At 35.6% G+C, this 25,630-nt stretch overlaps 2 protein-coding genes across 24 annotated transcripts in view; one reads left to right on the top strand and one right to left on the bottom strand.

The window, feature by feature from the left end:
• Positions 1-1,214: 1,214 nt before the first annotated feature.
• On the bottom strand, positions 1,215-25,629 carry WDR12 (WD repeat domain 12). Of its 2 annotated transcripts, none has more exons than XM_004458867.5 (14): positions 25,373-25,629; positions 24,179-24,282; positions 18,954-19,048; positions 16,189-16,283; positions 15,047-15,153; positions 14,100-14,215; positions 13,539-13,693; positions 12,448-12,493; positions 11,385-11,470; positions 7,714-7,854; positions 7,490-7,595; positions 7,209-7,341; positions 5,009-5,081; positions 1,215-4,468 (listed from the first exon to the last, which is right to left on the bottom strand). In XM_004458867.5, the coding sequence occupies exons 2-14, from the start codon at positions 24,217-24,219 to the stop codon at positions 4,391-4,393; spliced, it is 1,272 nt and encodes a 423-aa protein (XP_004458924.1). In that variant the 5' UTR covers positions 24,220-24,282; positions 25,373-25,629; the 3' UTR covers positions 1,215-4,390. The 2 variants fall into 2 exon arrangements, with proteins under 2 accessions (XP_004458924.1, XP_004458923.1); XM_004458866.5 differs by lacking the exon at positions 25,373-25,629 and adding an exon at positions 24,876-25,218.
• Positions 24,979-25,630, top strand: part of CARF (calcium responsive transcription factor) — a 117,633-nt gene continuing 116,981 nt past the window's right edge. For 20 of the 22 annotated variants that reach the window (XR_011649230.1, XR_011649226.1, XR_011649225.1 and 17 more), the window contains exon 1: positions 24,979-25,059. The gene's annotated coding sequence lies outside the window, so the exon portion shown is untranslated. The remainder of the gene's footprint in view (positions 25,060-25,630) is intronic. The other 2 variants (XR_011649228.1, XM_058300352.2) reach the window with 1 other exon arrangement.

Below are 25,630 nucleotides of genomic sequence, written 5' to 3'. Positions count from 1 at the left end.
GAGGATGCCCTTTCTGACCCATGCATAGTTTGGCATCCTTCCTAAGGGGCATGCCATACCTTACTCTCACACAACAAATGTTTATTTACCTGTCTTGCTCTCCTATTACATGCTGAGCTCTTCCGAAGTGAAGACTCTATGCATTTCCATTGCCTTAACTCCTAGCACATTTCTTAATAATACATACTAGGTCTAGAATGTTTATTCAAATAATTTATTCTTATCAATGAATTAAAAGAAACAAAGATGGCTGACAATTGAAAGATACAATATAAAATGTCTAAAAAGAATTAAATACCCCCCTCAACCACACCCCAGCAAGAATAGATAATATAGTAAGCAAAATTTCAAAATGTTGGCATGCACCATCCACCACATTAGGTTTCCTGGGACATTTAGGACATTCCAACAGGATTAAGTTTAACTGAAGGGAGGCGGATGTGGCTCAAGCAATTGGCCTTCTGCTTACCACATGGGAGGTCCTGGGTTCGGTTCCCAGTACCTCCTAGAGAGGACAAGCAAGACAGCGAGCTGACACAAGATGACGCAACAAGGAAACACACAAGAGGAAATACAATGAAACACAACAAGGCAGGGAGAGGTGATAGCTCAAGTGATTGATTGCCTCTCTCCCACATGGGAGGTCCCTGAGTCTCCAAATGAGAAGACGAGCAGACACAGAACGCTCACACCAAATAGAGAGCAGACAGAGACAGCAAACAATGGGATATGTTTGTGTGTCTGTGTGTGAATAAAGTAAAATCTTAAAAAATAAAAAGTTTAACTGAAGTAGGGAAATCTGAATCTGAAGCAGGGAAAAGTCACCCAAGGAACTTGCCAGAAAATCAAAGTAGTAGCGGTGGGCCAGGCCTGTTGGTTTAATTCACTTAATTGGAGAAAATGTGTCCAAACCACCATAAAATGTAGCATTTATACATAATCTTGTTTCCTTCACAAGTCACTAAGAATTGTGCAAGTGAAGGAATGTTTTCAGTGAGTATGGCAGAGCTACTGATGCTCTTCCAGGGCAGGAATCAGATATTACTCATGGTATTCTACAATATGTTTGTTAATGAAGTAAAAATCTTTCTTTAGTTGTTGGATTGATAAGAGATTTAAATGGCTTGTACTGGTCCCTCAACAAATAATACAGTTGAAGCAATTAGAATTTAGTGTTGTTTTTAGAAAACGAAAGGATTTTAACACCATTAAAATACTTTTATATGAGGATTTAATTTCATTTAGAAGTACAAACATTTAATTTTCCATCAACATATATCAGACTTAATCCTAGTATAAACAGTGTTTTCCTCCCCTGTAGACTTCCATTCTATACACTAACAAATGACAACCATTAGATGACTTAGAATGTGGGATCCAGATATGGGTTCTAAACCTGGAGTCCTAAGTTTCCTTAGAGAGAATTGATCTTTACCTTTATATTTGCTTATCAGGCAAAGCTTTGATCTCCCAAATAAAACCTCACTTGATAAAACATATTAAGAATTCTATCTTTTGTATTATTTAACTCTTAAAGACTAGGGTCCTATTGAACCTGAGGTCATAGAAAGGCTGTTCCACTTTCTGATGTTTACCAAGGAAGTCAGGAGAAACAGGTAGCTGTGAGTGAGGAGATGGAGATGTGTCTTCTCAGGTAACCACATCGATTACTTAGATATTGCAAGCTAAAATATTTTCTTTCTCCTACTACATTTTCATTTGGTCAGGTAAGTCAGAATTAGACAGTATTAAGATGCTTTGTTGATTTTTTAACGTGAAATAGACATTTTTAAAAAGTATTTCCTGTCCCTGAAAAAAACACTTAATTTGGTAATAATTAGTCCCAGGCATGTTATTTATGCTTTTACTATCTATAGATAGAATAGTTTGATATGTTTCTAAAACTCTTATCAGATTTTACCTAACAAGATTATTTCTCTGTAGGCTTTATTATGCAGATATGTCTCCTAGCTCCATCATTAACTAGGTGCATATACCTTCACACTGGTTTTGGGTTGTAGCTTCCTTTAATGACATGAATAACATAATTCAATGTTTTGAATTCAACAGTTAGAAATATCAGTTATTAATTAAAGTGACCAAAAGTTCCTGTTGTTTTATACCTGGCAGTTTTTCATTAGTGAAGTTCAGATTTCACTTGCCTGATGAAACCAGAATCCAATTACTGGCTTTTAAAATATATTAATTGGATACCCCTTACATATGGACAGCCTTAAAATGTCATTTTTTCCCTTTAAGAATAGGAGCTAAGGTAATAACCATCACAGATTATTATTTATTTTTATATGTGCTTTATATAAGGAACTGTGAGTTTTCAAAACTAGAACACATTAAGAGAAATTTAGGCTATGTGAACAGATTTCAATATTATTGTCAGAAATTCACAGATTGTACTTGTTATGTTGGGTTGTTTGTTCAATTATGCAATTACGAGTATTTTATATCAATTTAAACTTTTATTTGTTCTATTTCCATGAAATGCTCTAGGAAATATTCCAATATATTATTATGTATTATTGACAATAGTTCCAATAGCTAATTCTAAATTCAAAGGAAAAGGATATGGTATAATAAATACCAGTCATCTACACATAGAAAAATTATTGTAATATTTGATTTTTTTAAAGTGTATGTAGAATACAAATTTTAAGTAATTCAAGTGTCTACCCTAATAATCTCTGAGTAATCTCACAGCAAGGTTTTCTTTATGTGTTTTCCAAATATAAAAAGCTTATCATGTCTTAGATCTAAGACTGGAAGACAGCTTTATGTAAAAGAGAAAAACAAAATAAAAAATCTTAGCATAAGAATAATAGGCCTACTTCCTTCCTCACAGTATTTCTGAGGTGTCATTTCTGATACTTCCATTCTGCTCCTTCTACCAGGAATAACTTTGCTCAACATCCTCCAACCAATCATCTGTTCAAATCTGGTTCAAATGTCATTCTTCTATGATGCCTTTCTTGATAACCAACTCCTTCTCAAAAGGTTAATTGCTCTGTTCTCTATGCTACCTTTCTACCTTATATTTACATCTTTCTTTGCACTTTGGACAAAATTGTCATAACTTAAAAATTAAAAATTTTAATGAGTATATCTTAGTGGTAGAAGGGAGTCCGGGCCCCTAAAAGAAATGCAGAACAAACACTATGCCAACCCTGGACTGTCTCTTAACTTCTATTAATACAGTACAAGAGAACTAAATGACTAACTGGTTTAATCCACTGTTTTTTTGTTTTTGTCTTCAGGATTTATTTATTTTTATTTCTCTCCCCCTCGTTATTTGCGCTGCTTGTCTTCTTTTTAGGAAACACTGGGACCAGAACCTGGGGCCTCTTATGTGGGAGGGAGGCGCCTAATCCCTTGAGCCACTTCAGCTCTCCACTGTTAATTTGGCTCTCCACTGTAACAAAGTATAGATGCCGTTCCCTAGACCACCACAATGGGAATATGGAGTCTAGTTAGTAAGGAGGCAAAACTAATTCCCTGTATAGTACTAAAAGGTTGTAGATACTCTGCTTGAGGAATACCAATCTATTAAAGATGGAAGTCACTTTTTAAGAAGACATTTACTTTAAAATTTTTATATTTAACATGCATAAAGATAAATGCTAATGGTAATTCATAAAATCTGTACAATGTTTATTATCTAATACTGACAAAAAGGCTCAATCTAAAGAATCTATTCCTATCTACATACGATAACAGGTTATGGACAAAGGAGATTTCTGGTTACTAGGAAATTTGTATCTACTTTCTAAAGAACTGATATTTCTTTTTACAAAAGTACTTCACAAATATTTCAACAAATTCTTAGCGAACTGGTAACACCTATATTTTGAATACCTACAAAGTCGTACTATCTTATAGTTAGATATCACTTATTTTTCAAAGGTAAATTGTATTTCTAATTTTTTTCACTATTTAAAAATTTGATTAGATTTTTAAATATATACTTTTAAAAAAGAGTTAATTTAAAACCTAAATTTTTCCATCAGAAATAAAAATTTGTACAATTAATTACTGGATTTCTAGTATATCTTTCGTACAGCATCTCAAAAGCCAAGCTTCATTCAGACCAACACCTTTGAACAAAAAAAAACCCACAACAATCTCTTATGCTAAGAGATTAGCATAAAGTGGAGAATGCAGGCCACATTTTATATTTTATAAACACAAAATGTTGTATTATAAATACAAAATAAAGAAAAATACATTGATATGTTAGCTATTTCCAAGGCTGAAAACATATAAACTTTTAATCTAAAAGGCAGCTTTCTAAAGAGTTGACCTGTAGGTCTATGTAATCTGAATTATCTATTGATTTCATTTGTAGAAAGAATCTCTATAGTCAAATTTTCATTCACTTTCATGCCCCTACATGGGAGGTAGTAGGTGAATATCTGTAAGAGTACAACTTGTTGTCTGCTCCTCCACTCAGCAGTAACTGCATAAAAGGGGAAAAAAGACACAAATACGTAAGTAAATACAAATATTTCATGAGATAACTAAACCTAACAAAATACTAATGATTACAGAAGGAATTATAGATAAGCAGTTAACTTGCATTAAGAGCTAGTATTTTAAATGGACCACTACATCAATTTTCCCACAATATTATAATATAATCTATTAAAATTTAATTTGATTTTAGTTAAGATATAACTACTTTCTATGAAGCATTTGCTATGAATGTAGTAAACAAATTTGAGGAGTGGTACAGTTATCTATTTGAGAAAATTAAAAGTTAAAGGATAGCTCACTGTTTGCAGGTAAACAGGTAATACAATTTTATTATTCCTATTATTAAAGGACAAATTTATTTCTTCTTTGAATGAGATGATAGATTTTATGAATAATTGTAATGGAAAATAGAAAAAAGGAGTTATAAATAACTGGTATATTGAAACTAATAACTATAAACACAAACAAGAGATTTATTCTAATAGATTTTCCTCTTTACCAAATAACGTAAGTAAATTCTTACCCCTGTGTCTGTCCAGTCTACACTCAGAACTTTGTCTTCATGAGCAGCCAGATCATAAAGAGGAGCCTTACAACTGAAAGAATACAAATTAACAAGTTATATGTATTTCATAGTACTTCAAAAATCATATATGAATAATTACACTTTCCAGAAAACTTATCATCCTTGTCCTAATAACCACTGAATTAAAATTCTGAATATTTATTTGAATACAACCCGTTTTTCCTATATCATTAGCAGACTAAAAAAAGTTACTATAACAAATTTAATAAATTCAGAAAAGATGTTATTTATTAAATTTATTTTTTTTAATTTCACACTTCCCTGACTACCTTTCTTTTACCCCCAAATCATGGCTTTATATACTTTTTTGTCTATATGCTGTTACTCAAATTTTTATCTTTACCCAATTTCTCCCTTGAGCTTGATACGTGTAACAATTTGCCTGACAAATATAAACACTACAAATTTAAAGCAACCAATTTGAAAGTCTTGATTTTCCCTTCCAATCTCCAGTTTTTCTACTCCTCCTCATCACAGTAAATGGCACCACCAATAGCCCCATTGCTCAGGCAGAAATTATGGTCATTGTGTCATAATGACTTTGCATATCTTTCCCAACCCTTCTAATTCTTTCTCTTTCCAACCACAGCAGCATTCCATTCCTAAATAGTTAAAAGGCAAGCCTTGGGAACTGGTTGTGAACTGTGATTGATCAGTAAATCTTGTAACACTGCATTTTTAGAAGTCCTCCTGTCCCTTACATGCACATAGACATGCATTATAAAAGGCCCCTCTTGTTTTGTGGTAAGCGCAGACAATCAAGCTTGGAAAATGCTGTCTCTTTTCTCACTGCCGGGGATGAGGACCTCATGTAGGCCCCCTAAATAAATGTTCATTACTCGCCAAGCTGGACTTGTCTGAATCTTCTTTGGTCTGATGCATTCATTCTCACTTCAGCGGGAAGCTGTTGTTTTACACAGCTCTTTGACATACTCAGGACAGGCATAATCTCTGATATAATCCATAAACCAGACATGCCAAAGAGCTATCTTCAAAATATACCTAGAATCCAACCACTTACCACCTCAAGTGCTATTATCATAGTTCAAGTCACCATGATCTTTCTCCTGAATTACAATAGCCTATTTCCATTCTTGCTCCCCTGCTCAAAACCCTCCAAAAGCCTTCCTAACACACTTATAATAAACCCCAAACTCCTTATGGCCTATAAAGTCCTACTATATATAACCACTACCTGCTTCATGTCCTCCCGCTCTCCCCCTCACTTCATTCCATTTCATCAACACTGGCCTTCTTACTCTTTTTCCAATGTTCCAAGATTCTACCCATCTTATTTGCTATTCTCTCTGTCATGACCTTTGTCTGACACATTCCTTAACATAAAATAGTTCACTGTGAAATACCATTTTCTCAGAACGGCCTTCCCAAAAGAGGTATCCCTTTACCCTGCCTTACATTCTTCATAGCACTTACAGCATATCTGAAACTATATACAAGTTCCTATTGTAGATTTTAAAAGTTGTCATGTATCATAAGGTAGTATAAGAATGTTAGGAGGCAGATTTAAGGTAAAACAACAACAGACAGTTATTTGGTTAATGCCTTTCCATTCTGTTATACTTGTACTAGTCCATAAGTAAGAAAGAAACCTTGAGTATCTGGTTACCTTTTAAAAATCTGTACTTTTATTTAATTTCAAACGGCCATATAATTTATAATATAACCACAAAAACCATTTATGTGGTGACCACTGGCCTTCTTCCTTTTAGAATATTTATCATAAATTCTCTAAACTCTGTTTTTCTCTGTCTTAAAGCAATAATAATTTCAAGGCCAGAACGATGGATTTTATTAAACTTACAGATTTTTTTCCTTTTATGGTAAAAAGAAACTAACACAGAACGATGGATTTTATTAAACTTACAGATTTTTTTCCTTTTATGGTAAAAAGAAACTAACACAGAATTAGATTCTTTCAGAATGCAAAAACTAGCATAATAGCATGAAGACAATTCCTTTGATTCTAGTTTTTCTTTGTGATATCAGTATTTGTATCAGTATGATTGAGAACTTCTTTATCCTACCCTTTCGTTTTTTCAATAATCATTTCAGTATTCCCTTTTCTCTGTATAAAACAAGTAGTGTATTTCTTTTGAATATCATAAATAGGATTTACCTTCTTGTATCCCACAGCTTGACAATGTTATCTAAAGAACCTGAGATCAGCTGCTGTTCATGGGTAGGACACCATTTTACTGATGTGACCCATCCTGTATGTGAGGTTAAGGACACTGACACCAAAGAACCATCTGAACAAAAGCAAAAAGACAAATATTGTTGGACTTTTAGGAAAGTAGGCAGACCTAAAGTACTCCCAGATAACTATATTTATGTATATACCTCCAGCAAAAAGAGAAATTGATGTTATTCACATCTAATAGTGTTTTTGCAACTCACCTTTAGTTCGGGGATCCCACAGTCTGATATGCCTATCTGTACTCCCAGATGCTAAACGTTTACAAAGTGGAGAATAGGAGATACAATTAAATACTTTATTTCCTGTCTGAAAAAAAGTAGAAAAAAAACATTTAATTATGGTTAACTAAGAATAAGCATCTCTAGAAGTTCATCACTGAAAATATAAAAGTCAGTCAGAAAACCAATGAATTTTTAAGTCTTACCAAAGTTGACTTAAGACTGCCAGTCTCAACATCCCACACTCTAATTGTGTGGTCCCAAGATGCAGTGCAGATTTCTTCAGTGTCTGACCACAAAACCGAGGAAATTGCTTCCTTGTGGCCAGAGAGGGTTAGCATGGGAGTCTAGAAATGAAAGAGGAAAGCATTTTCATTTTGCAGTAATAAAAATAATTATTACTTCCAAAGCCTATAACCCAGATATTTTGCCACATACTTTATCTTTCATATGCTGCCTTATTTCTTCTTCATGACAACTCACCAAGATAGATAATATTTTTTTTAATGGATAAATAAACTGAAACTAAGATAATTTACCTAAGGTCATGGAACTTATAAGGGGCAGATCTGAGTTTGAATATTACTCTAAAGTTTGTAATCTTTCCGCTATATTCTTTTGCTTTCCAATCTGTTTGTTGACTAAGGGTTATGTCTACTTTTCATTTTGAGCAGTATTAACAGTAACACCAACTTAATTCTCCCAGTTAACAAATATGCTATATGCAGAAGTTAGTAGAAAAGGTTTTGGGGTCAGATAAGCTTCGATTCAAAGTTAAGGTGCTGCCAATTTGGTTTATTCTCATCAATGCATTTCCTCAGGATTTGTGAAGTCCAATTACTGAATTTTTAAATGATGTCCATAGCTTGCTTATATATACTCCAAAATCTCTAATGTCTTTCTCAAAAGTCCCAAATAAAGCATAATGTTTCTCTTAACTATAAGAAAGAGGGAGAGAATTCTGGAAATGGGAGACAGTCAAGCTACCTTTGTAACTTTGTTACATTTAGTCTCCTTAAATAACATTACCTCATCTCTAATATGTAAAATACGAATTTCTTCTGTAAAAAGTCAGGGAGTAAATATTTTAGGCTTTGCTGGCCACATATAGTTTCTGTTTTATATTCTTCTTTGTTTTTTATAACCCCCTGAAAATTTAAACCTGATTCTTAGCTCTCTGCAGTACAAAAACAGGCTAAGGCCAAATTTTCCTGAAAGTACTAAAGAAAACTGATAGAGAAGTGAGGAATAGAAATGGATCCAAACCAGATGGAAAGGTAGTGTAAATGTAATCAGAAGGCTCTACAACAAAACATCATGGTAAAAATAACAGATAAATTTATCATGTGAACCACTAATCCCATTCCTAGGTATTTACTGAGGAGAAATGAAAACTTAGGTTCACACAAAAATCTGAAAACAAACATTTATAATAGTATTAACTGGTGAATGATTAAACTACTTGTAGTACATTCAATCCAATAAAGGAACAAACGATTGATATCCCCAACAACATGGATGAATTTCAAATGCATTACACTAACTGGAAAAGCCAGGTGCAGATGGCTACCTACTGGGTAATATATGACATTTTGGAAAAAAGAAAAACTGTAGGAACAAAGACCAGATCAGTGTTTGCCAGGGGATGGGTTGGGGAGATGACTGCAAAGGAGCAGCATGTAGGGCATGGTTTGGGGGAGGGTGGACTGTTCTGTATCTTGACTTTGGTAGTAGTTACTAAAGTTGAAATAGTACTGGAGGGAAAAAAACCTTACCTTATGTTAATACATAAAGGTAATGACAGGCAAATTAACTTATCAATAGCATTAGTAAAATTAATACAAGTCAGTTAGTGGAAGGAAATGCAGAGAGAAGATAAACATCTGTTTTTTATATCTGTCTTATCCCTTTGGTCTCAAAAATCTGGATTTTTCTATTATTTGCTATTGTAGCAATTCACACTTCAAGGATTTCCAGTATAACTTCAGTTAATAATTTATGAAATAGGGAAGCAGACTTGGCTCAACTGAAAGGGTGTCCGCCTACCACATGGGAGATCCAGGGTTCAAACCCAGGGCTTCCTGATCAGTGTGGTGAGCTGGCCCACACGCAATACTGATGCACGCAAGAGTGCCCTGCCACGCAGAGGTGTCCCCCACGTAGGGCAGCCCCATGCGCGAGGAGTGCGCCCCATAAGGAGAGCCACCCTGTGCGTAAAAAGTACAGCCTGCTCATGAGTGGCATTGCACACACGGAGAGCTGACTGCATCAAGATGATAGAACAAAGAGACACAGATTCACGGTGCCACTGACAAGAATACAAGCGGACACAGAAGAACACACAGCGAATGGACACAGAGAGCAGACAACTTGGGGAGGGGGTGAGCAGGGAAGGGGAGAGAAATAAAAAATCTAAAAAAAAATAAAAAATGAGAATGGAAAAATTGTGGTCTATCCATGCAAAAGAATCTTATACATCAATAAAAAGAACAAACTACCATTACACCCACCAGCATGAATGAATCTTACAGATATACCAAATTTAAAAACAGTGATTATCTTGAGGGGACTATTATGGTGAGGAGGCTAAAGGAAGACTTTGAGTGTGCTGGCAATTTTCTCTATCTTGATTTGGGAAGGGATTACTTGAGTGTATAGTTTGTAAAAATTCAACGAGCTGCTCACTGAAGATGTGTGAACTTTACTATGTGTGTACCATACTTCAACTAAAAAGAAAGAGGAAAAACTACCCTCTTTGTAAAGAATTTTTATAACTCGGGAAAATATTTCTTGGGAAGCAGCTGTGGCTCAATCAGTTGGGCTCCCGTCTACCATATGGGAGGCCCTGGATTTGCTTCCCAGGGCTTACTTGTGAAGGCAGGCTCACCTGCATGCTGCTGAGCACCACCCGGCCTGCAGACACTGCGGAGAGCAGACTCAGCAAGGTGATGCAACAACAACAACAAAAAATTCTAATCAGATACATTCTTTTGGATATTGGATCAGGGATATTCATCAATATAAATTACCATTGGCACAATATCCAACTGGCAAGGCATTTGCAGCTTTAATTTGTTCTAAGTAATTGCTAAGGAGGCTAAGTAGCTGCCAGATTCTTTCCTTTTGCAATTTGGCAGTTCATATTTATATGTAGTAAGAAGTTATAAATCACTACTTCCAGTTGGAATCAGTTAGCACTATTGTTTATTGCATTCTACTTTATGATCATGCTTTGCTCCTCATTTTCAATAATATAAGATATTTTGTATCCTGAGGACTACAGGAAATAATGTAAATATCTGTATTTGATTCACTACACATTAATTACAGCTTTTAAAAAACTAATGAAAAATGTTTTCCTAAACGCACTCAAGATTATCCTCATTTAACTATATAAATGACAATGTTCATAACAAACCAAAAAAAAAGGATCTGGATGAACTTTCTGAGTTTGATCTAATGAGATCTAATAGCTGAATGATAAGACTCTATGAGATATACCTAGCATTCCTAGTAAGGAATGTATCCTTAGTATATTAAATGAATGCAGGAACAAAACAGGTAATTAAATACTTCACTTAACTTTAGTGTAATATTTAACAAAAGATCCTAATTCAGGAATGCATCTTATCAAATATAAAAGCTAAATAACCAAACTACCAATCTGGAAAACTGCCTGGATATATTCAAAGACTCAATAAATGTAGTACAGTACTATTTATAACATAAACATTTTATAAACCTACCAAAGGAAAACATAATTATGGTTGAAATAGCCAGAAGGACAAAAGGAAACATAAATAAGAAAAAATATATTAAATTATCATATATTTGTCAATACTGACCTAAACCAAATACAGTCAATTCTCATACTTACCCTTGTTAATCCCAATTGCTCTGTTTTCTGTTTCTTTCTTGGTCGATTTGCAGATTCCTCCATTTCATCTTCTTCATTTGTAGGAACTGTATTTTAGACAGAATTAGATATTTTTTCCTTAATTTATAATTAATATTCATTGTAAACAGTCTCAATTCTTTATAGTTCTGGGCATATAGCTCCTTCATATTATCTCAACTGTTTAGGAAATGGATATACCTCATTATTTTAGCTAATAGAGAATTACATATAAAACAATACCTGGATTACCAATCTTCCAAAACTTAGAAAGCAAAAAAAAAAAGAAAGCCAGTTAAAAACTAAACTGCAACCAATTTGAAATTTTCTTATGTCTTTAAGATCATCATTATAAATATTCACTTTACCACAGCAATACAAAATTGCTTCTATTATTTTCAGGAACGTTTTGACCAGTTAACATTTCACAGATAGTTGTTTTCTGTTTGATTTTTTATTTTTTATTATAGGTCATTTGACGAGATAGCACATTCAGATTGAAAATCAGAATTTAATGTATATGTTTTCTCTTTTCTTCCCATCAGTGTCTTCTCACTATTATCAAGGCACCTTCCTGTAAGAGTCCCCTCCACTTCCTTGTCTCTTTCCTTATAATCTACACTTTTGAAATAAAAGAATTAAGCTTGATAAAATTGTATTAAAAAAAAAAAAGGAAGTCAACCAGTTTAACTGGGAGATTCCACTAAAAATAAAGTGTATCAAAATGGTTCAGAAGGTATTTTTGTTTTGTTAGGATGGTTCTGAATAAAAGAATTCTGAGAACTAAGGTAGATATGTACCATCATAAAACATATGTTGATATTTGCAGCAATTCAGTGACATTATCAAATAATTAAAGGGATGTTTGGATAGAAAAAAATTTGAAACACAAAGAAGTACACTAATTTTTGTCCATACTCTAAGAGTGAAATGCTCTTTTATGTATATCCTAAAAAGCTTTGATAAATTTTCATGGCTAAATGTGGGAAACAGAGATTCTTAAAACATCTTTAGTAAGACAGAACAAAAGAAATATTTAACTTACCTGTAGACCAGATCTTTAGCATCTTATCCCAGGAGCCACTGCAAAACTAAGTATATATAAAAAGAAAAGGAGTATGTGATATAATTTATCATATTACTTCCCTCATTGTTTCTATTTAACCTAAAACTTTACTTCACCTAATCTCTCTGGGGCATGGACTCTGAAATCCTTCCCTACTACAGTATCATTTATCCATTTTCCTAATCTCCTGAAAGCTAAACCCTCAATCCTCATGGCAACTGAAGGAGCCATCATTCTTATATGGCCATGTGCCCTTGCCATGTTTGTTTAGATTAGGGCAGAGAACTGACCTACAGTGTACCAAAGGTCTCATCTTCATCCAGGACCTTTTTAAAAAACATGTGCTCCAGAGAGTTGAAATTATAGTCTTTTTCTTGGGACAGAAAATACAGGATGTAATCTCTAGGAAATATTAAAGGCCGGGTTTATCGCCATGTGGAAAAAGTCACTCTGTAGTGACAGAGAATAACACCATTCCATTCCATTGGTTCCTGATGCCCAACTGCATCATTGCCATTCTTGTAATGCAGTTGTTCAATCTTGACTTGGATCTCAAAATCCAATAAATTTCCCTTTAAGCTGAAACAAGTTCAAGATGAGTTTCAGTCTCTTGCAGTCAAAAGATAGGGTGCCATTAATTCATGTAAGTTTTGACTGAACATGTAAACTTTCTTTTGGCTCAATATGAAAAAAAAATCATAAAAATCATAAATCTTTACCTTTGAAAGCATCAAATGTCCTCTGTTACCCTAACTGGCAAAGAAATATTGAAGAACCACACTTAAATCCAGCATATTTCAATGTAGCTTAAGGAACTTTCAGATTTTAAGAGAGTTTCATAACCACTCAAAAATCAGTAGAGTACTGCCCTGAGATTTGTTTCAACTAACATTTATCATTTTGTCATGATAAAGGGTAGATCAGCACTGATAATAAAACAAACTCTATTAACACTAACCTAGTATGTAAGGCTTAGATGATCAACTAGGCATTTTCAATTGATGACAACAGGGTGAAAAACATTTTTATTCAAGAAGCTCAAATTCTAATTTGACACACCAGCTACTTACTTTAGTTCCTGTGCTATCAACAGCTATAGATTCCACACTTCCAGCGTGACCTCTGCAGCAATGTAGGGCTTTCACTTTGTTTCTCTCTACATTCCACTCCCACAAGAGAATAGTCTGATCCATGGAGGCACTCAGTAGTAAGCAAGATAAACTGTCTAAAGAAAGGAGAACATAAACATAAGAAATAAATTAATGAAGTTTAAAAGTTTTAAATGTGTTGTGTTCAAAAATCAAAGAGCTGAATTTTTAAAAGATGTTAAAAGATAAAAGTGCTCATACTGCCAGGTTTTAAAGAAGAAAGCTAACTAAAGGTGTAAAGGGAAGATATGGGTTTAACCAAGTCAATATTAACTTTTATATTCTGATGTAATTTTGGGAAGGATTCATTTCTATCAATTTAATATAAGCCTTTTCTTCTAAAACACTGTATTTTTTAAATACCTCTCAATAACTATGGCATAAACATTTCCTGCCCACTCTCCACTCTGCCCCAGCAGTGAAAATGGCTTATTTCCAAATCTCTGTTCAGGATTCTTCTCAGTTTAAGCAAAGAGTCCTAACCTTTTTTCACCCAAGCCACATCTTTTACAACGTCTGTATGTCCCACAATTGTCATTATTGACTTTCCTTCCAAGGACCAGATTCGAGAAGTCTTATCATAAGAACCAGTCAAGATCCTATAAGGAGAAAAAAGTCCTATGTAATACAAAAAAATAAGCATTTCAAACCCTGAAAATCAACTGTGTTTCTAAGGCAAGGACAAAATATCTAAGGATTATACTTTCAATACTTTTATTATGAAGATTTCAAAATACAATAGATCAAAAGATAGCACAATTGCCTTTTACTAACCTCATAAATATATAACTGATAAATCCTAAATTTCATTGTATATTATTTTGTAAATACCACAACTTTAAGAGAAGCCATATAAATTACTTATATAGTTTTAACCCATGACAAAACAGTAAAACCATTTAAAGTAAAACCAGTAAAAACATTACATTGTAGAATAATCCCAAGGAGCCATTCATTGAAAAATACACTTTTGAGATGTTTTCTGCAAGTAGAGATTTGCTCTGAGCCATCCACATCTGCTTACTTGATTCTAGTCTCCCTTTTTTAGCCTTAAAATAATATGATCTGCATCTTCCTGGTAACAGACCAAGAGATCTGTGCATATGTTTTTTTCTCTTCTATGAAACAAATTAGATTCTTAGTCTTAAAAGCCTCATACACAAACAAATAAATTAATGCCGCAAGTCACTTACCAATTCAGAAGACAGAAGTTATTAAAACATCTTAAGACAGAAAACTTATTAAAAAGATAACTGTTTCTTCTTAAATACACAGAATGCATAGATCTTTGTTTGGCATGGTCACCCACACCTGTATCACAAAATTATTTTTACAAAGCAACAGAAAATCTGACTAAAATATGCATATAGTAGACTTAAAAAAATTGGAGGGAGCATAAGAAAACGGATAGAATGCTATGCTGGCAATACCATTCCTCGGCTCCTTTAACAGAACTGATCCAGTCATCGTGGAATATGCATTGCTCTGGCTGAGGTGCACTGTACTTCTCCACGTATTCTAGTTCCACAACCTCTTCCTAGTCACAGAGAAACCAGAAGCCAATCAGGTGGTACAGTTTTAAGACACTACATTATGAAGACAAAGAATCCCCAGTTTAATATAGTTCCTTCATATTAGACTTCTTCATAACCCAGAAAATTTGGAACCATTCTCAAAAACTGTATTTGATCTAACAATATGCTAAAACTAATATTAAGAATAATGGTCTTGGGAAATGGATATGGCTCAAGCGATTGGGCTCCTGTCTACCATATAGGAGATCCAGGGTTCAATTTCTGGGGCCTCCTGGTGAAAGGCAAGCTGGCCCATGCGGTGAACTGGCCTGAGCAAAGAGTTGGCCCACATGGAGTGCTGGCCCAGCAAGATGATGCAGCAAAAAGAGACACAAAGAAAAGACAATAAGAGACATAGCAGACCAGGAGCTAAGGTAGCGCAAGAGATTGAATGCCTCTCTCCCACTCTGGATCAGTTCCCAGTGCTGCCTGAAGAGAAGAGAAGCTGACACAGAACACACCGAGAGCAGACAGTGAGCGCAAAACAAGGGAGGAGCAAAAATAAATAAATGAATAAAATAAATCTTTAAAAAAATAAAAAATAATAATGGTCTTAAAAAAGCTTATGCTAAAAATGGGGGAAAAAGAATATTTTTAAAATGTTAAATAAAATGATAAAATTATAAATTATAGTTTAAATTATAAAAACATTATAGTAGTCTGAAAATTAGAAAGAGAATACCTAAAAATCACAAAAACCTAACCCATAAGTTTTGTTAAATGTGCACAATCACTTTGTACACCTGAATTAGCAGTTTCCATGTATATGCTATCATCTTTCTTGCCAATTCTTCCACAAATATGAAGGTATCTTTCTGTTTATTCATCTGCATTCTCAGAAAAGGGGGAGGGATGTCAAAGAATGTACAGAAACTGAAGTTCACATTTCTAGAGAAAAATTAAAAGAATCTTGGGTGCTGAAGATAGTCATATTGATTCTAAAAGGACTTTATCTACATTATCAGGTAACACCTAACATAAAACAGAGAAGAACTTACTGATGAGATGTTCTCAAGTTCCATGTGTTTGACCAACGGCATTCGTAGAAACTGGCCCTTGATAAGGAAATCAAATTCCACATATTTATGGAACTCTAAAGAAAAAACATAATGATATCATCTGGATAAGATCATTATGATCTGGTTAAAGTGGTGTTGGCAGAGGTATATGAGAAACCTCAAAACAAATAGGTACCTATTATCTGAAAGTGGCCTCTGAGTTTCTCCGGAATTTTGCCATGGAAACAATCAGACTATGTATTCCAGTATACTACATGATTTTTAAGAACAGAAATAGTAGTATTTTTGTTGGTGTAATTATTTTGATGTTTTTAAAGGTTTTTATTCTATGGAAAGCTTCAAATATATACAGAAGTAGAAATAATATAATGAATCTCCATGTATCCATCACCATCACCCACTCTGACAAATATCAAGTCATGGACAATTATCTACTCTCTGTTCTCCAATCTTCAGCTGGTATATTTTAAAATAAATCTCAGAAGTGATATTTCATCTGTAAATACATTTATATATTTAGAGAAGTATGTATTTCTAAATTACAGGACTTCAAAAAGTAGGGCCAAAATGTTAAAAGTTTTAATAATTTTTCCTTTAACATCAAATAGACAATGTTCAGATTTCCTTGTCTCATAAATGTTTTTACAGTGAGTGTTTAGAATCAGTATACAAAGTCCAAACACTATATTTGATTCATTTGTTTCTTTTTAATTTAACACTTCCCCCTCCATTTTTCTTGTCATTTATTTGTTGAAGAAACTGGGTCATCCACCTTGTAATATTTCCTGTATTCTGGGTTTGGCTGATTGGTTGACTGGATCTCCAAGGTGTCCTTTAACATGTTCCTCTATTACCTATATATCCTGAAAACTTGTGATAGGACTTAGAGGCTTGATTAGATTTCAGGTTTGATCTTTCTTGGTAAGAACAACTTACTTCACAGGCAGTATTGTCTATTTCCTACTGTATCACATCAGGAAGCACATAATATCTGGTTGTCTCTATTTATATATACATATTATTTTTTTACTTTTAAGGGGCAAAGAACTGAACCTGGGACCTCGGATGTGGGAACGCAGTGCTCAACCACTGAGCTATATTGGCTCCCCCGAGTTAGCTTTTCATTTGTTTGTTTGTTGCTTGGTTTGTTCTAGGAGGCACTGGAGATTGAACCCAGGACGTCATATATGGGAAGCAGGCACTCAACCACTTGAGCTACATCTGCTCCCCTCTCTTTATATCTTAAGATACACCTTTGGGCTCAGATGTCAGTCTTATTCAATCTATGATTACATTTCTCTCAGCCTTTTACCTAATTAGTGATTTTAGAAGCTACTGATAATTACTGCCTATGTATGTTATTTCACTTGGAATTGCAAATGGTAATAGTCAAATTCTACCATTCTTTCTGCCTGTAATAGCTATAATCCTTCTACAAAAGCATGTTCCCTCATCAACTGTTCGTTGTTTTTTTTTAAAATATGACATCTGGATCATTTGCATCTTGAGTGCCACAGCAATGACTGAGTTACTAAATTTGTACAAGACAAATCAATGATCAATCTACAAATTTAGAATAATCTTCATCTACTTGGGTAACAATAGACAACTATATACTGATATTACAAAGCTGTTTTCTGCAAGAATAATTCTTATTCCAGTTAAAAAACTTTTTCAACAAGTGAAATATGAATTCTGAAATTTATAAAAGGACCTGTACATAAGAATCACTATATATCAGACAAAGATTGATAGGAAATATATCTGAGTATCTCTGAATTAAGAACTACAGCTTGCTAGCAATAAAGAATTGCAAACCCTGCCCTCCCCCCAAAAAAGGTGTTCACAAACATCATCTCAAACTTAACAAATAAATTATGGAATTATTTGACTCACTCTGGAGGAGGAAATAATAGGCATTAGTGTATAACTCTCATCTCCCCATTCCTCCAACCACTATAGAGTAAATAGAGCTTTTCAACATTTGGAAACATCTGCATAAAAGTATGGTTACCTCTAAATGGCAGTTCCATACTTTTTTTTTAAAAAATCACATTTTATAATATTTCATACTTAATTTTTCATGGTTAAATTTCCTTTTATATAATGTTTCTTTTCTTTAAATAGTAGCAGGAGAATTTAAAGTAAAGTGAAAGTTCACACTTAAGACAGGAGTGTGGGCACGCTGGTATGAGTTGATTGAGTTGCCCCTCAGCTCTTGTTTATCTGACAATGTCTTAATATCTCCCTCATTTTTGAAAGAGCTGCAAATCTTGGCTGACAGTCTTTCACTTCAGCATGTTAAATGTTTCAACCTACTGTCTTCTTGCCTCCATGGTTTCTGATAAGAAATCATGCTCAACCTTTTGGGATTCCCTTGTATGTAACATGTTGCTTTTCTCTCGCAGCTTTCAGAACTCTCCCATTGTCTTTTACATTTGATAGTGGAATCAATATATCACAGGTATATTTTTCTTCATGTTTATCCTGTTTGGTGTTTTCTGAGCTTCTTGGATGAGCATGGTGTTTCTTTTTTTTTAAGGCAGTTCCAGGGACTGAACCCAGGGCCTTGTACATGAGAAGCAGGCACTCAACCACTGAGCTACACCCACTCCCCATATCGTTAGTTTTTAAAAAACACTTTATTACAGAAAATAAAAACTTAATGTATTTTATTATATTACATTACAATGTAGTTAGTGACATTATGCTCTCTCCTAACTTCTAATAGCATATATACCCACCATTTTTGGCCTCGAGCAATTTATTGATGATGTTACTAAGGTCAGCAATTTCAGAGGCTGCAGGAATTGAGAATGGAACATCATCTACGGCATATCTATAAAAAGGAAATGATGTCAAGATCAGTTATACAGATATTTCAACAAATATGTGTTTTTTCATTCAACAAATATTTACTGGGTACCACCTCCATACCAGACATTTTGCAACATGGGGCAAACAAAAATTAAGACACAGTTCTTATCTTCAGAAGGAGATCATCAGGTAATTACAGAAATTACAGCTATGTAAGAACTATGTCATAAAAGCTATATATAAAATGAGGCACAAAGAAGCAATAGGCCATATTAACTAGAGAAAAGGATGCTGGGTAAAACAGAATCTGAAAAGATACACAAAGAAGGCAACTCCAAAGCTGTATCTAATAAAGTGAGTTTTTGCCATGTGGGAGGAGAGGGAGAAAGAGGGAATGTCCTCAAGCAGCAAGCAACAACTAAGGAGGCTGCACATGTAACCTATTCCAGAAAGTTTGATTTTGCAGTTAATGACCAAATATAAGGCTAAAGAGATGAAAGAAATTTTATTTCTTTCCTTAGGCAATGAGGAACCATGATAGCAGTCTAACTTAACAAATAACATTGCCTAAATTTTGCTTAAAATTTTCTGACAGTATCATGAAGGTTGGATTAGAGGAACACATAACAGGAAGCAGGTTAGGAGACTCTTTCAAGAGAGAATGGGGGAAGCGGATGTGGCTCAACTGATAAGAGCGACTGCCTACCATATAGGAAGTCCAAGGTTCGGTACCCAGGGTCTCCTGGCCCATGTGGTGAGCTAGCCCCCGCACAGTGCTGCTGCGCACAAGGAAAGCTGTGCCAAACAGGGGTACCCCCCGTGTAGGGGTGCCCCACGTGCAAGGAGTGCGCCCTGCAGAAGAGCTGCCCTGCGGGAAAAAAGCGCAGCCTGCCCAGGAGTGGTGCCACACACACAGAGAGCTGATGCAGCAAGATGACACAACAAAAAGAGATACAGATTTCTGGTGCCACGTGACAAGAATGCAGGCTGACACAGAAGAACACACAGCAAATGGACACGGAGAGCAGACAATTGAGAGAAATAAAAATAAATCTTTTTTAAAAAGGTGGTGGGGGGGAAATATTAGATTGGATATATGTTACTAGAATTTTAAAAAGCAATGGAACTGTACTACACAGTGAACCCTAAGTTAAACCATGGGCTATAGTTAATAGTACAATTTTTAAAACATACTTTCATCAATTGTTACAAATGTACCACTCCAATGGAAGATATTAATCAGGGTGGGATATGGGAAGTTGGTATTTTATGAATGACTGTTCTGTAAGTCCACAACTTCCGTAATAAAAAAATGTTTTTAAGTACATTTTTAAAAGGTGGAGAGACATGTAGAGAGATGGCACACGTGATGTGGGGACATTTCACATAGAGAGACAATGTGTGTAATGGCGGGGGATGATCAGTGTGGAGTTCATTCCATACTGAGATAAAGTCATTTGTATGTCAAAAGCTGGGATGTTTCACATTTTTCATAAGTGTCTTGTTTTTCTTTAAAAATTGATCTGGAAGCAAAAAAACTATCTACTAGACATCAATACTTGACAGGATCTGTGCTACCATATATAATAAACTTAAGTGCCAGCAAAAACCATGGTCTCTTCCTTCATGGATTCTGCAAAATAAAGAGGACAAAAAAATCTTCAATAAATTACATATATTAATGTAAAAAGAATACGGAGGCATTTGATATACCTTCCTTTGTTCCAAACATTTTTCCAAACAGGAAATACAAATGGCCAAATAGCACATGAAAAAAAAAAGTTCAAAATCACTAACTATTAAGGAAATGCAAATCAAAACGACAATGAGATATACCATTTCACACTGCACAGAAGGGCCATTACTAAAAAAACGTAAAACATTAAGTGCTGGAGAGCATGTGGAGAAATAGGAACATTCCTTTGCTGCTAATGGAAATGTTAAATGGTACAGCCTCTGTGAAAGGCAGTGGTTCCTCTGGAAGCTACAAAACTGCCATATGACCCAGCAATTCCTATACTAGGAACATATCCAGAAGAACTGAAAACTGTGACATGAACAGACATTTGCACACCTATGTTAATAGCTATGTTATTCACAATTGCCAAAAGATGTCCATCAGGTATGCATCAACTGCTGAACGGATAAACAAATTGTGGTGTATACACATGATGGAATATTACGCAGCATTAAGAAGAAATCAAGTTGTGAAGCACAGGATGAACCTGGAGGACATTATGTTGAGTGAAGCAAACCAGACACAAAAGGACAAATACTGTATGATTGTGCTATTATGAACTAAGTATACTATGTAAACTCATGGAGCTAATATTAGAATAAAGGTCACAAGAAAATAGGAAGGTAGAGAACAGAAAGTTGAGGGTTAATCTATGTAGATCTTGTAAAAATGTTGTTTGTAAATCTCTGGAAATGAATAGAAATGATTAAAACATGACAGTGTTTGTAACTAGCAGTATGGTATGACAGTGGTTGAAAGGGAAAGTCTAAGGTCATTGCAGCAGTTTGATATGGTTCTGAATTCCAAAAAGAGATATTTGATTATGTTTGTAATCTGGTCCATACATGGGTGTTTAAGTTATGATTAGGGCTTTGATTGGGCCACATCATTAGGGTATTGAGTCCCCACCCCCTTGGGGACTCACAGATAAAAGGGATGGCAAAGGACAGAATTGAGGGGGTTTGATGTTGGAGTTTGATGCTGAAGCCTTAAGCTGGAGTCCCTGGGAAGTAAGCTCACAGAGGAAAGAGAAGCAAGCCCTGGGAGGAGAGGAACACTGAACCCAGAGAGAAGCAAGACCCTGGGAGCAAGGAACCCAGGAAGCCTGAACCCTCACAGATGTTGGCAGCCATCTTGCTCCAACATGTGAAAATAGACTTTGGTGAGGGAATTAACTTACACTTTATGGCCTGGTATCTGTAAGCTCCTACTCCAAATAAACACCCTTTGTAAAAACAAACCAATTTCTGGTATTTTGCATCACACCCCTTTGGCTGACTAATACAGTCATGTATATTACTAGAAGGAAAGCTAAAAACTGTAATGCACGAATGTGTTAGATAGTAAAGCCTCCTGTAAAACACAAATTTGGGTGATATTGCATATAACAGACTGTTTTTACAAAATATAATACAAATATACTACAGAGAAGGAAAAAGAATAGCAGCTATGTATATCATAGAGACTGAGAAGTGATGAGTTTTGTTTGTTGCTTTATTATTTTGATTATTGGAATAATGAAAGTGCTCTAATAATGACTGAAGTGATGAATGCACAAACACGTGATTACCCTGAATACCAGTGACTGTACAATTAGGATAGATTTATGCTTTATCAATACAAATCAATACAATTGATTTGTTAAAAAAAACACAAAATGGCAGAGTAAATATGAGTGTAAAAAGCAAGAAAAAGATCTATCAGGCACACGGAAAAGAAAACAAAAAAAAAATGATTATGAAACTTAATAAACAGACTTTAAGACCAATTACATTCTCCCCCCCTTTCCCCCAATTAAACTAAAAAATACAATGGTCAGGCTATTACATCAACATTCTCTGAGAAGCAGACTAGGTACATATTTATATATATTTCTGTGCATTAACAACACAATAGAAGTCCAGACAACACAGTAAACAACAAAACAAGAGGAGTGAATATTATTTACCAGATCAATTTATAAAGCTACAAACACAAAATCAAAGCTATATCTTCATTCAGGTGGGAGTTTTCTTGCTTATGCCTGACATTATCCTGAAAATACAACAAATATTTACTGTTTAATAATCTTTAGCATCAGAAGAACTTGACAAACATTTGTTGAATGAATGACAGAGTCAATCCAAGAAGTTAAATACATAGTCTCTGCTCTCAAGCAATTTACAATATAGTTGAAGAGACCTCAAAAAGTTAATTAATAGTGCAATATATATCACAAGGTAGTATATAATTAAGTTTCATATGAGTGCTACAGACCAGTGCAACTTTCAGCTATAAAAACCTAGGGTTCATTTTTTAAATTGCCATCTATAATAAAAAGAATTTTACTCGGTAGTCATTGTAGAGCTCTGCTTATTACTACATTAATAAGTAATATTATTAGCTGAGAAGTTAGCTGAATAACTACGTTTGCAATGAAAAGAATCACATGCTTACGTTTTTAATGTAACATTTTGTGTGATCTATTAACTTCAAAAAAAAGATAATTAAAAAAAAAAAAAAAGAATCACATGCACCCTGTGTGTTGTAGGTGCTTGGGCCACTCAACAGACATTAGGTACTACAGGACTTCAAATCTGAGAAACTGTCAGGCTCTGTAGATAAAGAATGTAAAGAGAGAATTTGAGCTAAATCTTAAAGAAAACATAAAATTTTCATAGGATTGGGGATTCTGGGCAAGGCAAATAATTTGGTAAAAATGTTTGCACTATATATAAATACACAAATGTCTATCTGATTGACTCCATACTCTCATCAAAAGAGTTCTTCCAACATCTATTCAGAGCTCCACTTTTAGCCTAGTTCTTTAAGAGAAAATGACATTGTTTTCAGAAGCGGTGAAACACCATTCCAAGACAGCCTGTAAGGACATGGCCCCTCAGTCACTTTTTAAGTTTTCAGGCCATTTTTCATTGTTAAATTACCTATGGAGTGTGCTCTGATTCGAAAACAAACTTGAAGTCCTTTATGCTCCTCCAGAATCACAATTTAAATTATATAAAGGGAGCAGCTGTGGCTCAGGCAGTTGGGCGCTAGCCTTCCACTTGGGAGGTCCCGGGTTTGACTGCCCATGAATCCTAAGAAGAAACAAGCAAAGAACCAGCAAAAAAAAAAAAAGCAACAATGAGCAAGAACAAGCAGAAAACTGCGAGCAAACAGACGAGGGAGCCATGGCGGGAGCGGATTTTTTATGGAGTCCGCGATGCTTGGAGATTACCTGGGGGTCTGCGGACCTGTCCCTGAGAAGTCCTCACCAGACATCAATTCCACTTAAGAGGAAAATGGGCTTAAGCAAGGTGTTCAGGAAAAAAAGCGAATTTACAGCAAATATAACCAGGGAGCCATGGAGTCGTGACAAAAAGATCTTTTCAAAGGATCTCAGGAAGGGGAGTAGAGAGGAGGACGCTTACTTACTTCTTGTTGTCGGTATAGAAGCGTGTCTGGAGCTGAGCCATGGCGGGGATGAGTATTCACAAGACTTGCCCACAGAAACGTAAGAAGGTAATTGTCAATGAGAACTAGAGAAACAGGAAGCTCAAAATTAGACTGCACAGGTAAGAGAGAAGCTGCTATCAAAGTCTGGATGCGGCTTTCTTTCCTCGTGTCTTCGCAACAGAATAGCACCATGAGGCCTCTCTTCCACAGAAGCCCAGTCCACAAACATCAACTACCTATCGCTAGATTTAGAAATTGATTAGTAAAGCCTAGCCTTAAAGGCGGCGTGTCCTTTTCAACGCTTTTGGATTGTTTTCAATATAAGTAGGCCCGTGATCGATTAAGAAGATATCGAAAGCTCACAATCAAAACTGCTTTTGTTTTGTTTTTAACATTTTCAAGAAAATCTCCTCTGGGCACTTCAAACACAGCTCTTAGATACTATAATCTCGCAAAAGCTGTTTCTCAAACACTATGATCTCTGGGAACTGTAGTCTTTTTTGCTACGCAGGCCTCTGGTTATCTTATTTGCGCTAACTACTCCCGACTCCCAGCCAGATAGTTATTAAATTCTACAGCCTTCAGATTTGATTGGTTAAAGCTTTGCCCGGTTTCCTTTCTCCTTCATACTCCCAATTAGAGCTTCACTCTCTCCTAATTTTCCCGTTGCTCGTACCTCTAGCTTCGGGTTTTAGATCCAGGTGAGGGGCGGGAATACGGGAAAAAGAACGAATCGGAATGAAAACAGGCAATGGTAGCCGATTGGGGTCTTATCTCATGGGACTACGCTGCGCGTTCCTGGAGGGGTGCGCCTGCGCATTGTTCTGGTCTCCATGGCGCGGCCTCGGAGCCAAGTCGAGGTTGAGTAAACTCGTTTTGAATTTCTCCCCTCTGCTCCTGAACTTTGTGGACTTTCCTCTTCGCCCCGCAGGCCCTATCGGCGGTTGATGGGCTGGGGGAGAGGGCGGTTTGGCAGAGCTGTCTGCGTCTACGGACCTGACGCCACCTCCCAACCCCCCTTTCTTCCTCCTGCCTCCTTCCGTCACCTCCCGACTCGCCCGAGCTTTGAACAACCGCCTGCCCCCGCCCCGCTGCAGTAGCTGGGCCCTGGCGGCACCTTCCCCGCTTGCCCCCGGGGTCTTTTCCGAACTCTGCAAGTCGGGCTTTACTCACCCCTGCCTGTGAGGAGGCTCGAGGGCCCCTGGGAGACAGGCTAAAGCAGAAGGATGTTTGGTGTCTTGAAGAGGATTGCTAAAACTGAAGCCGCGGAGAAGGACCCAGATCCCTCATTCCGCCTCTCTCTCGGGTTCTTTTTTTCTTTTTCTGAGCCCTTTATATCCTACGTTTGAAAGGGAAATGGCGTCCTCTCACACTCTCTCCCCCGCTTTTAAATTTTTTTTATTTGACGCTAACTCTGCCTTGTTCTCAATG

This window comes from Dasypus novemcinctus, chromosome 7 (assembly GCF_030445035.2).
Source record: "Dasypus novemcinctus isolate mDasNov1 chromosome 7, mDasNov1.1.hap2, whole genome shotgun sequence".
NCBI lineage: Eukaryota > Metazoa > Chordata > Mammalia > Cingulata > Dasypodidae > Dasypus > Dasypus novemcinctus.
The sequence above is the reverse complement of the archived record's forward strand: the minus strand, read 5'-3'. Positions and strand labels throughout refer to the sequence as shown.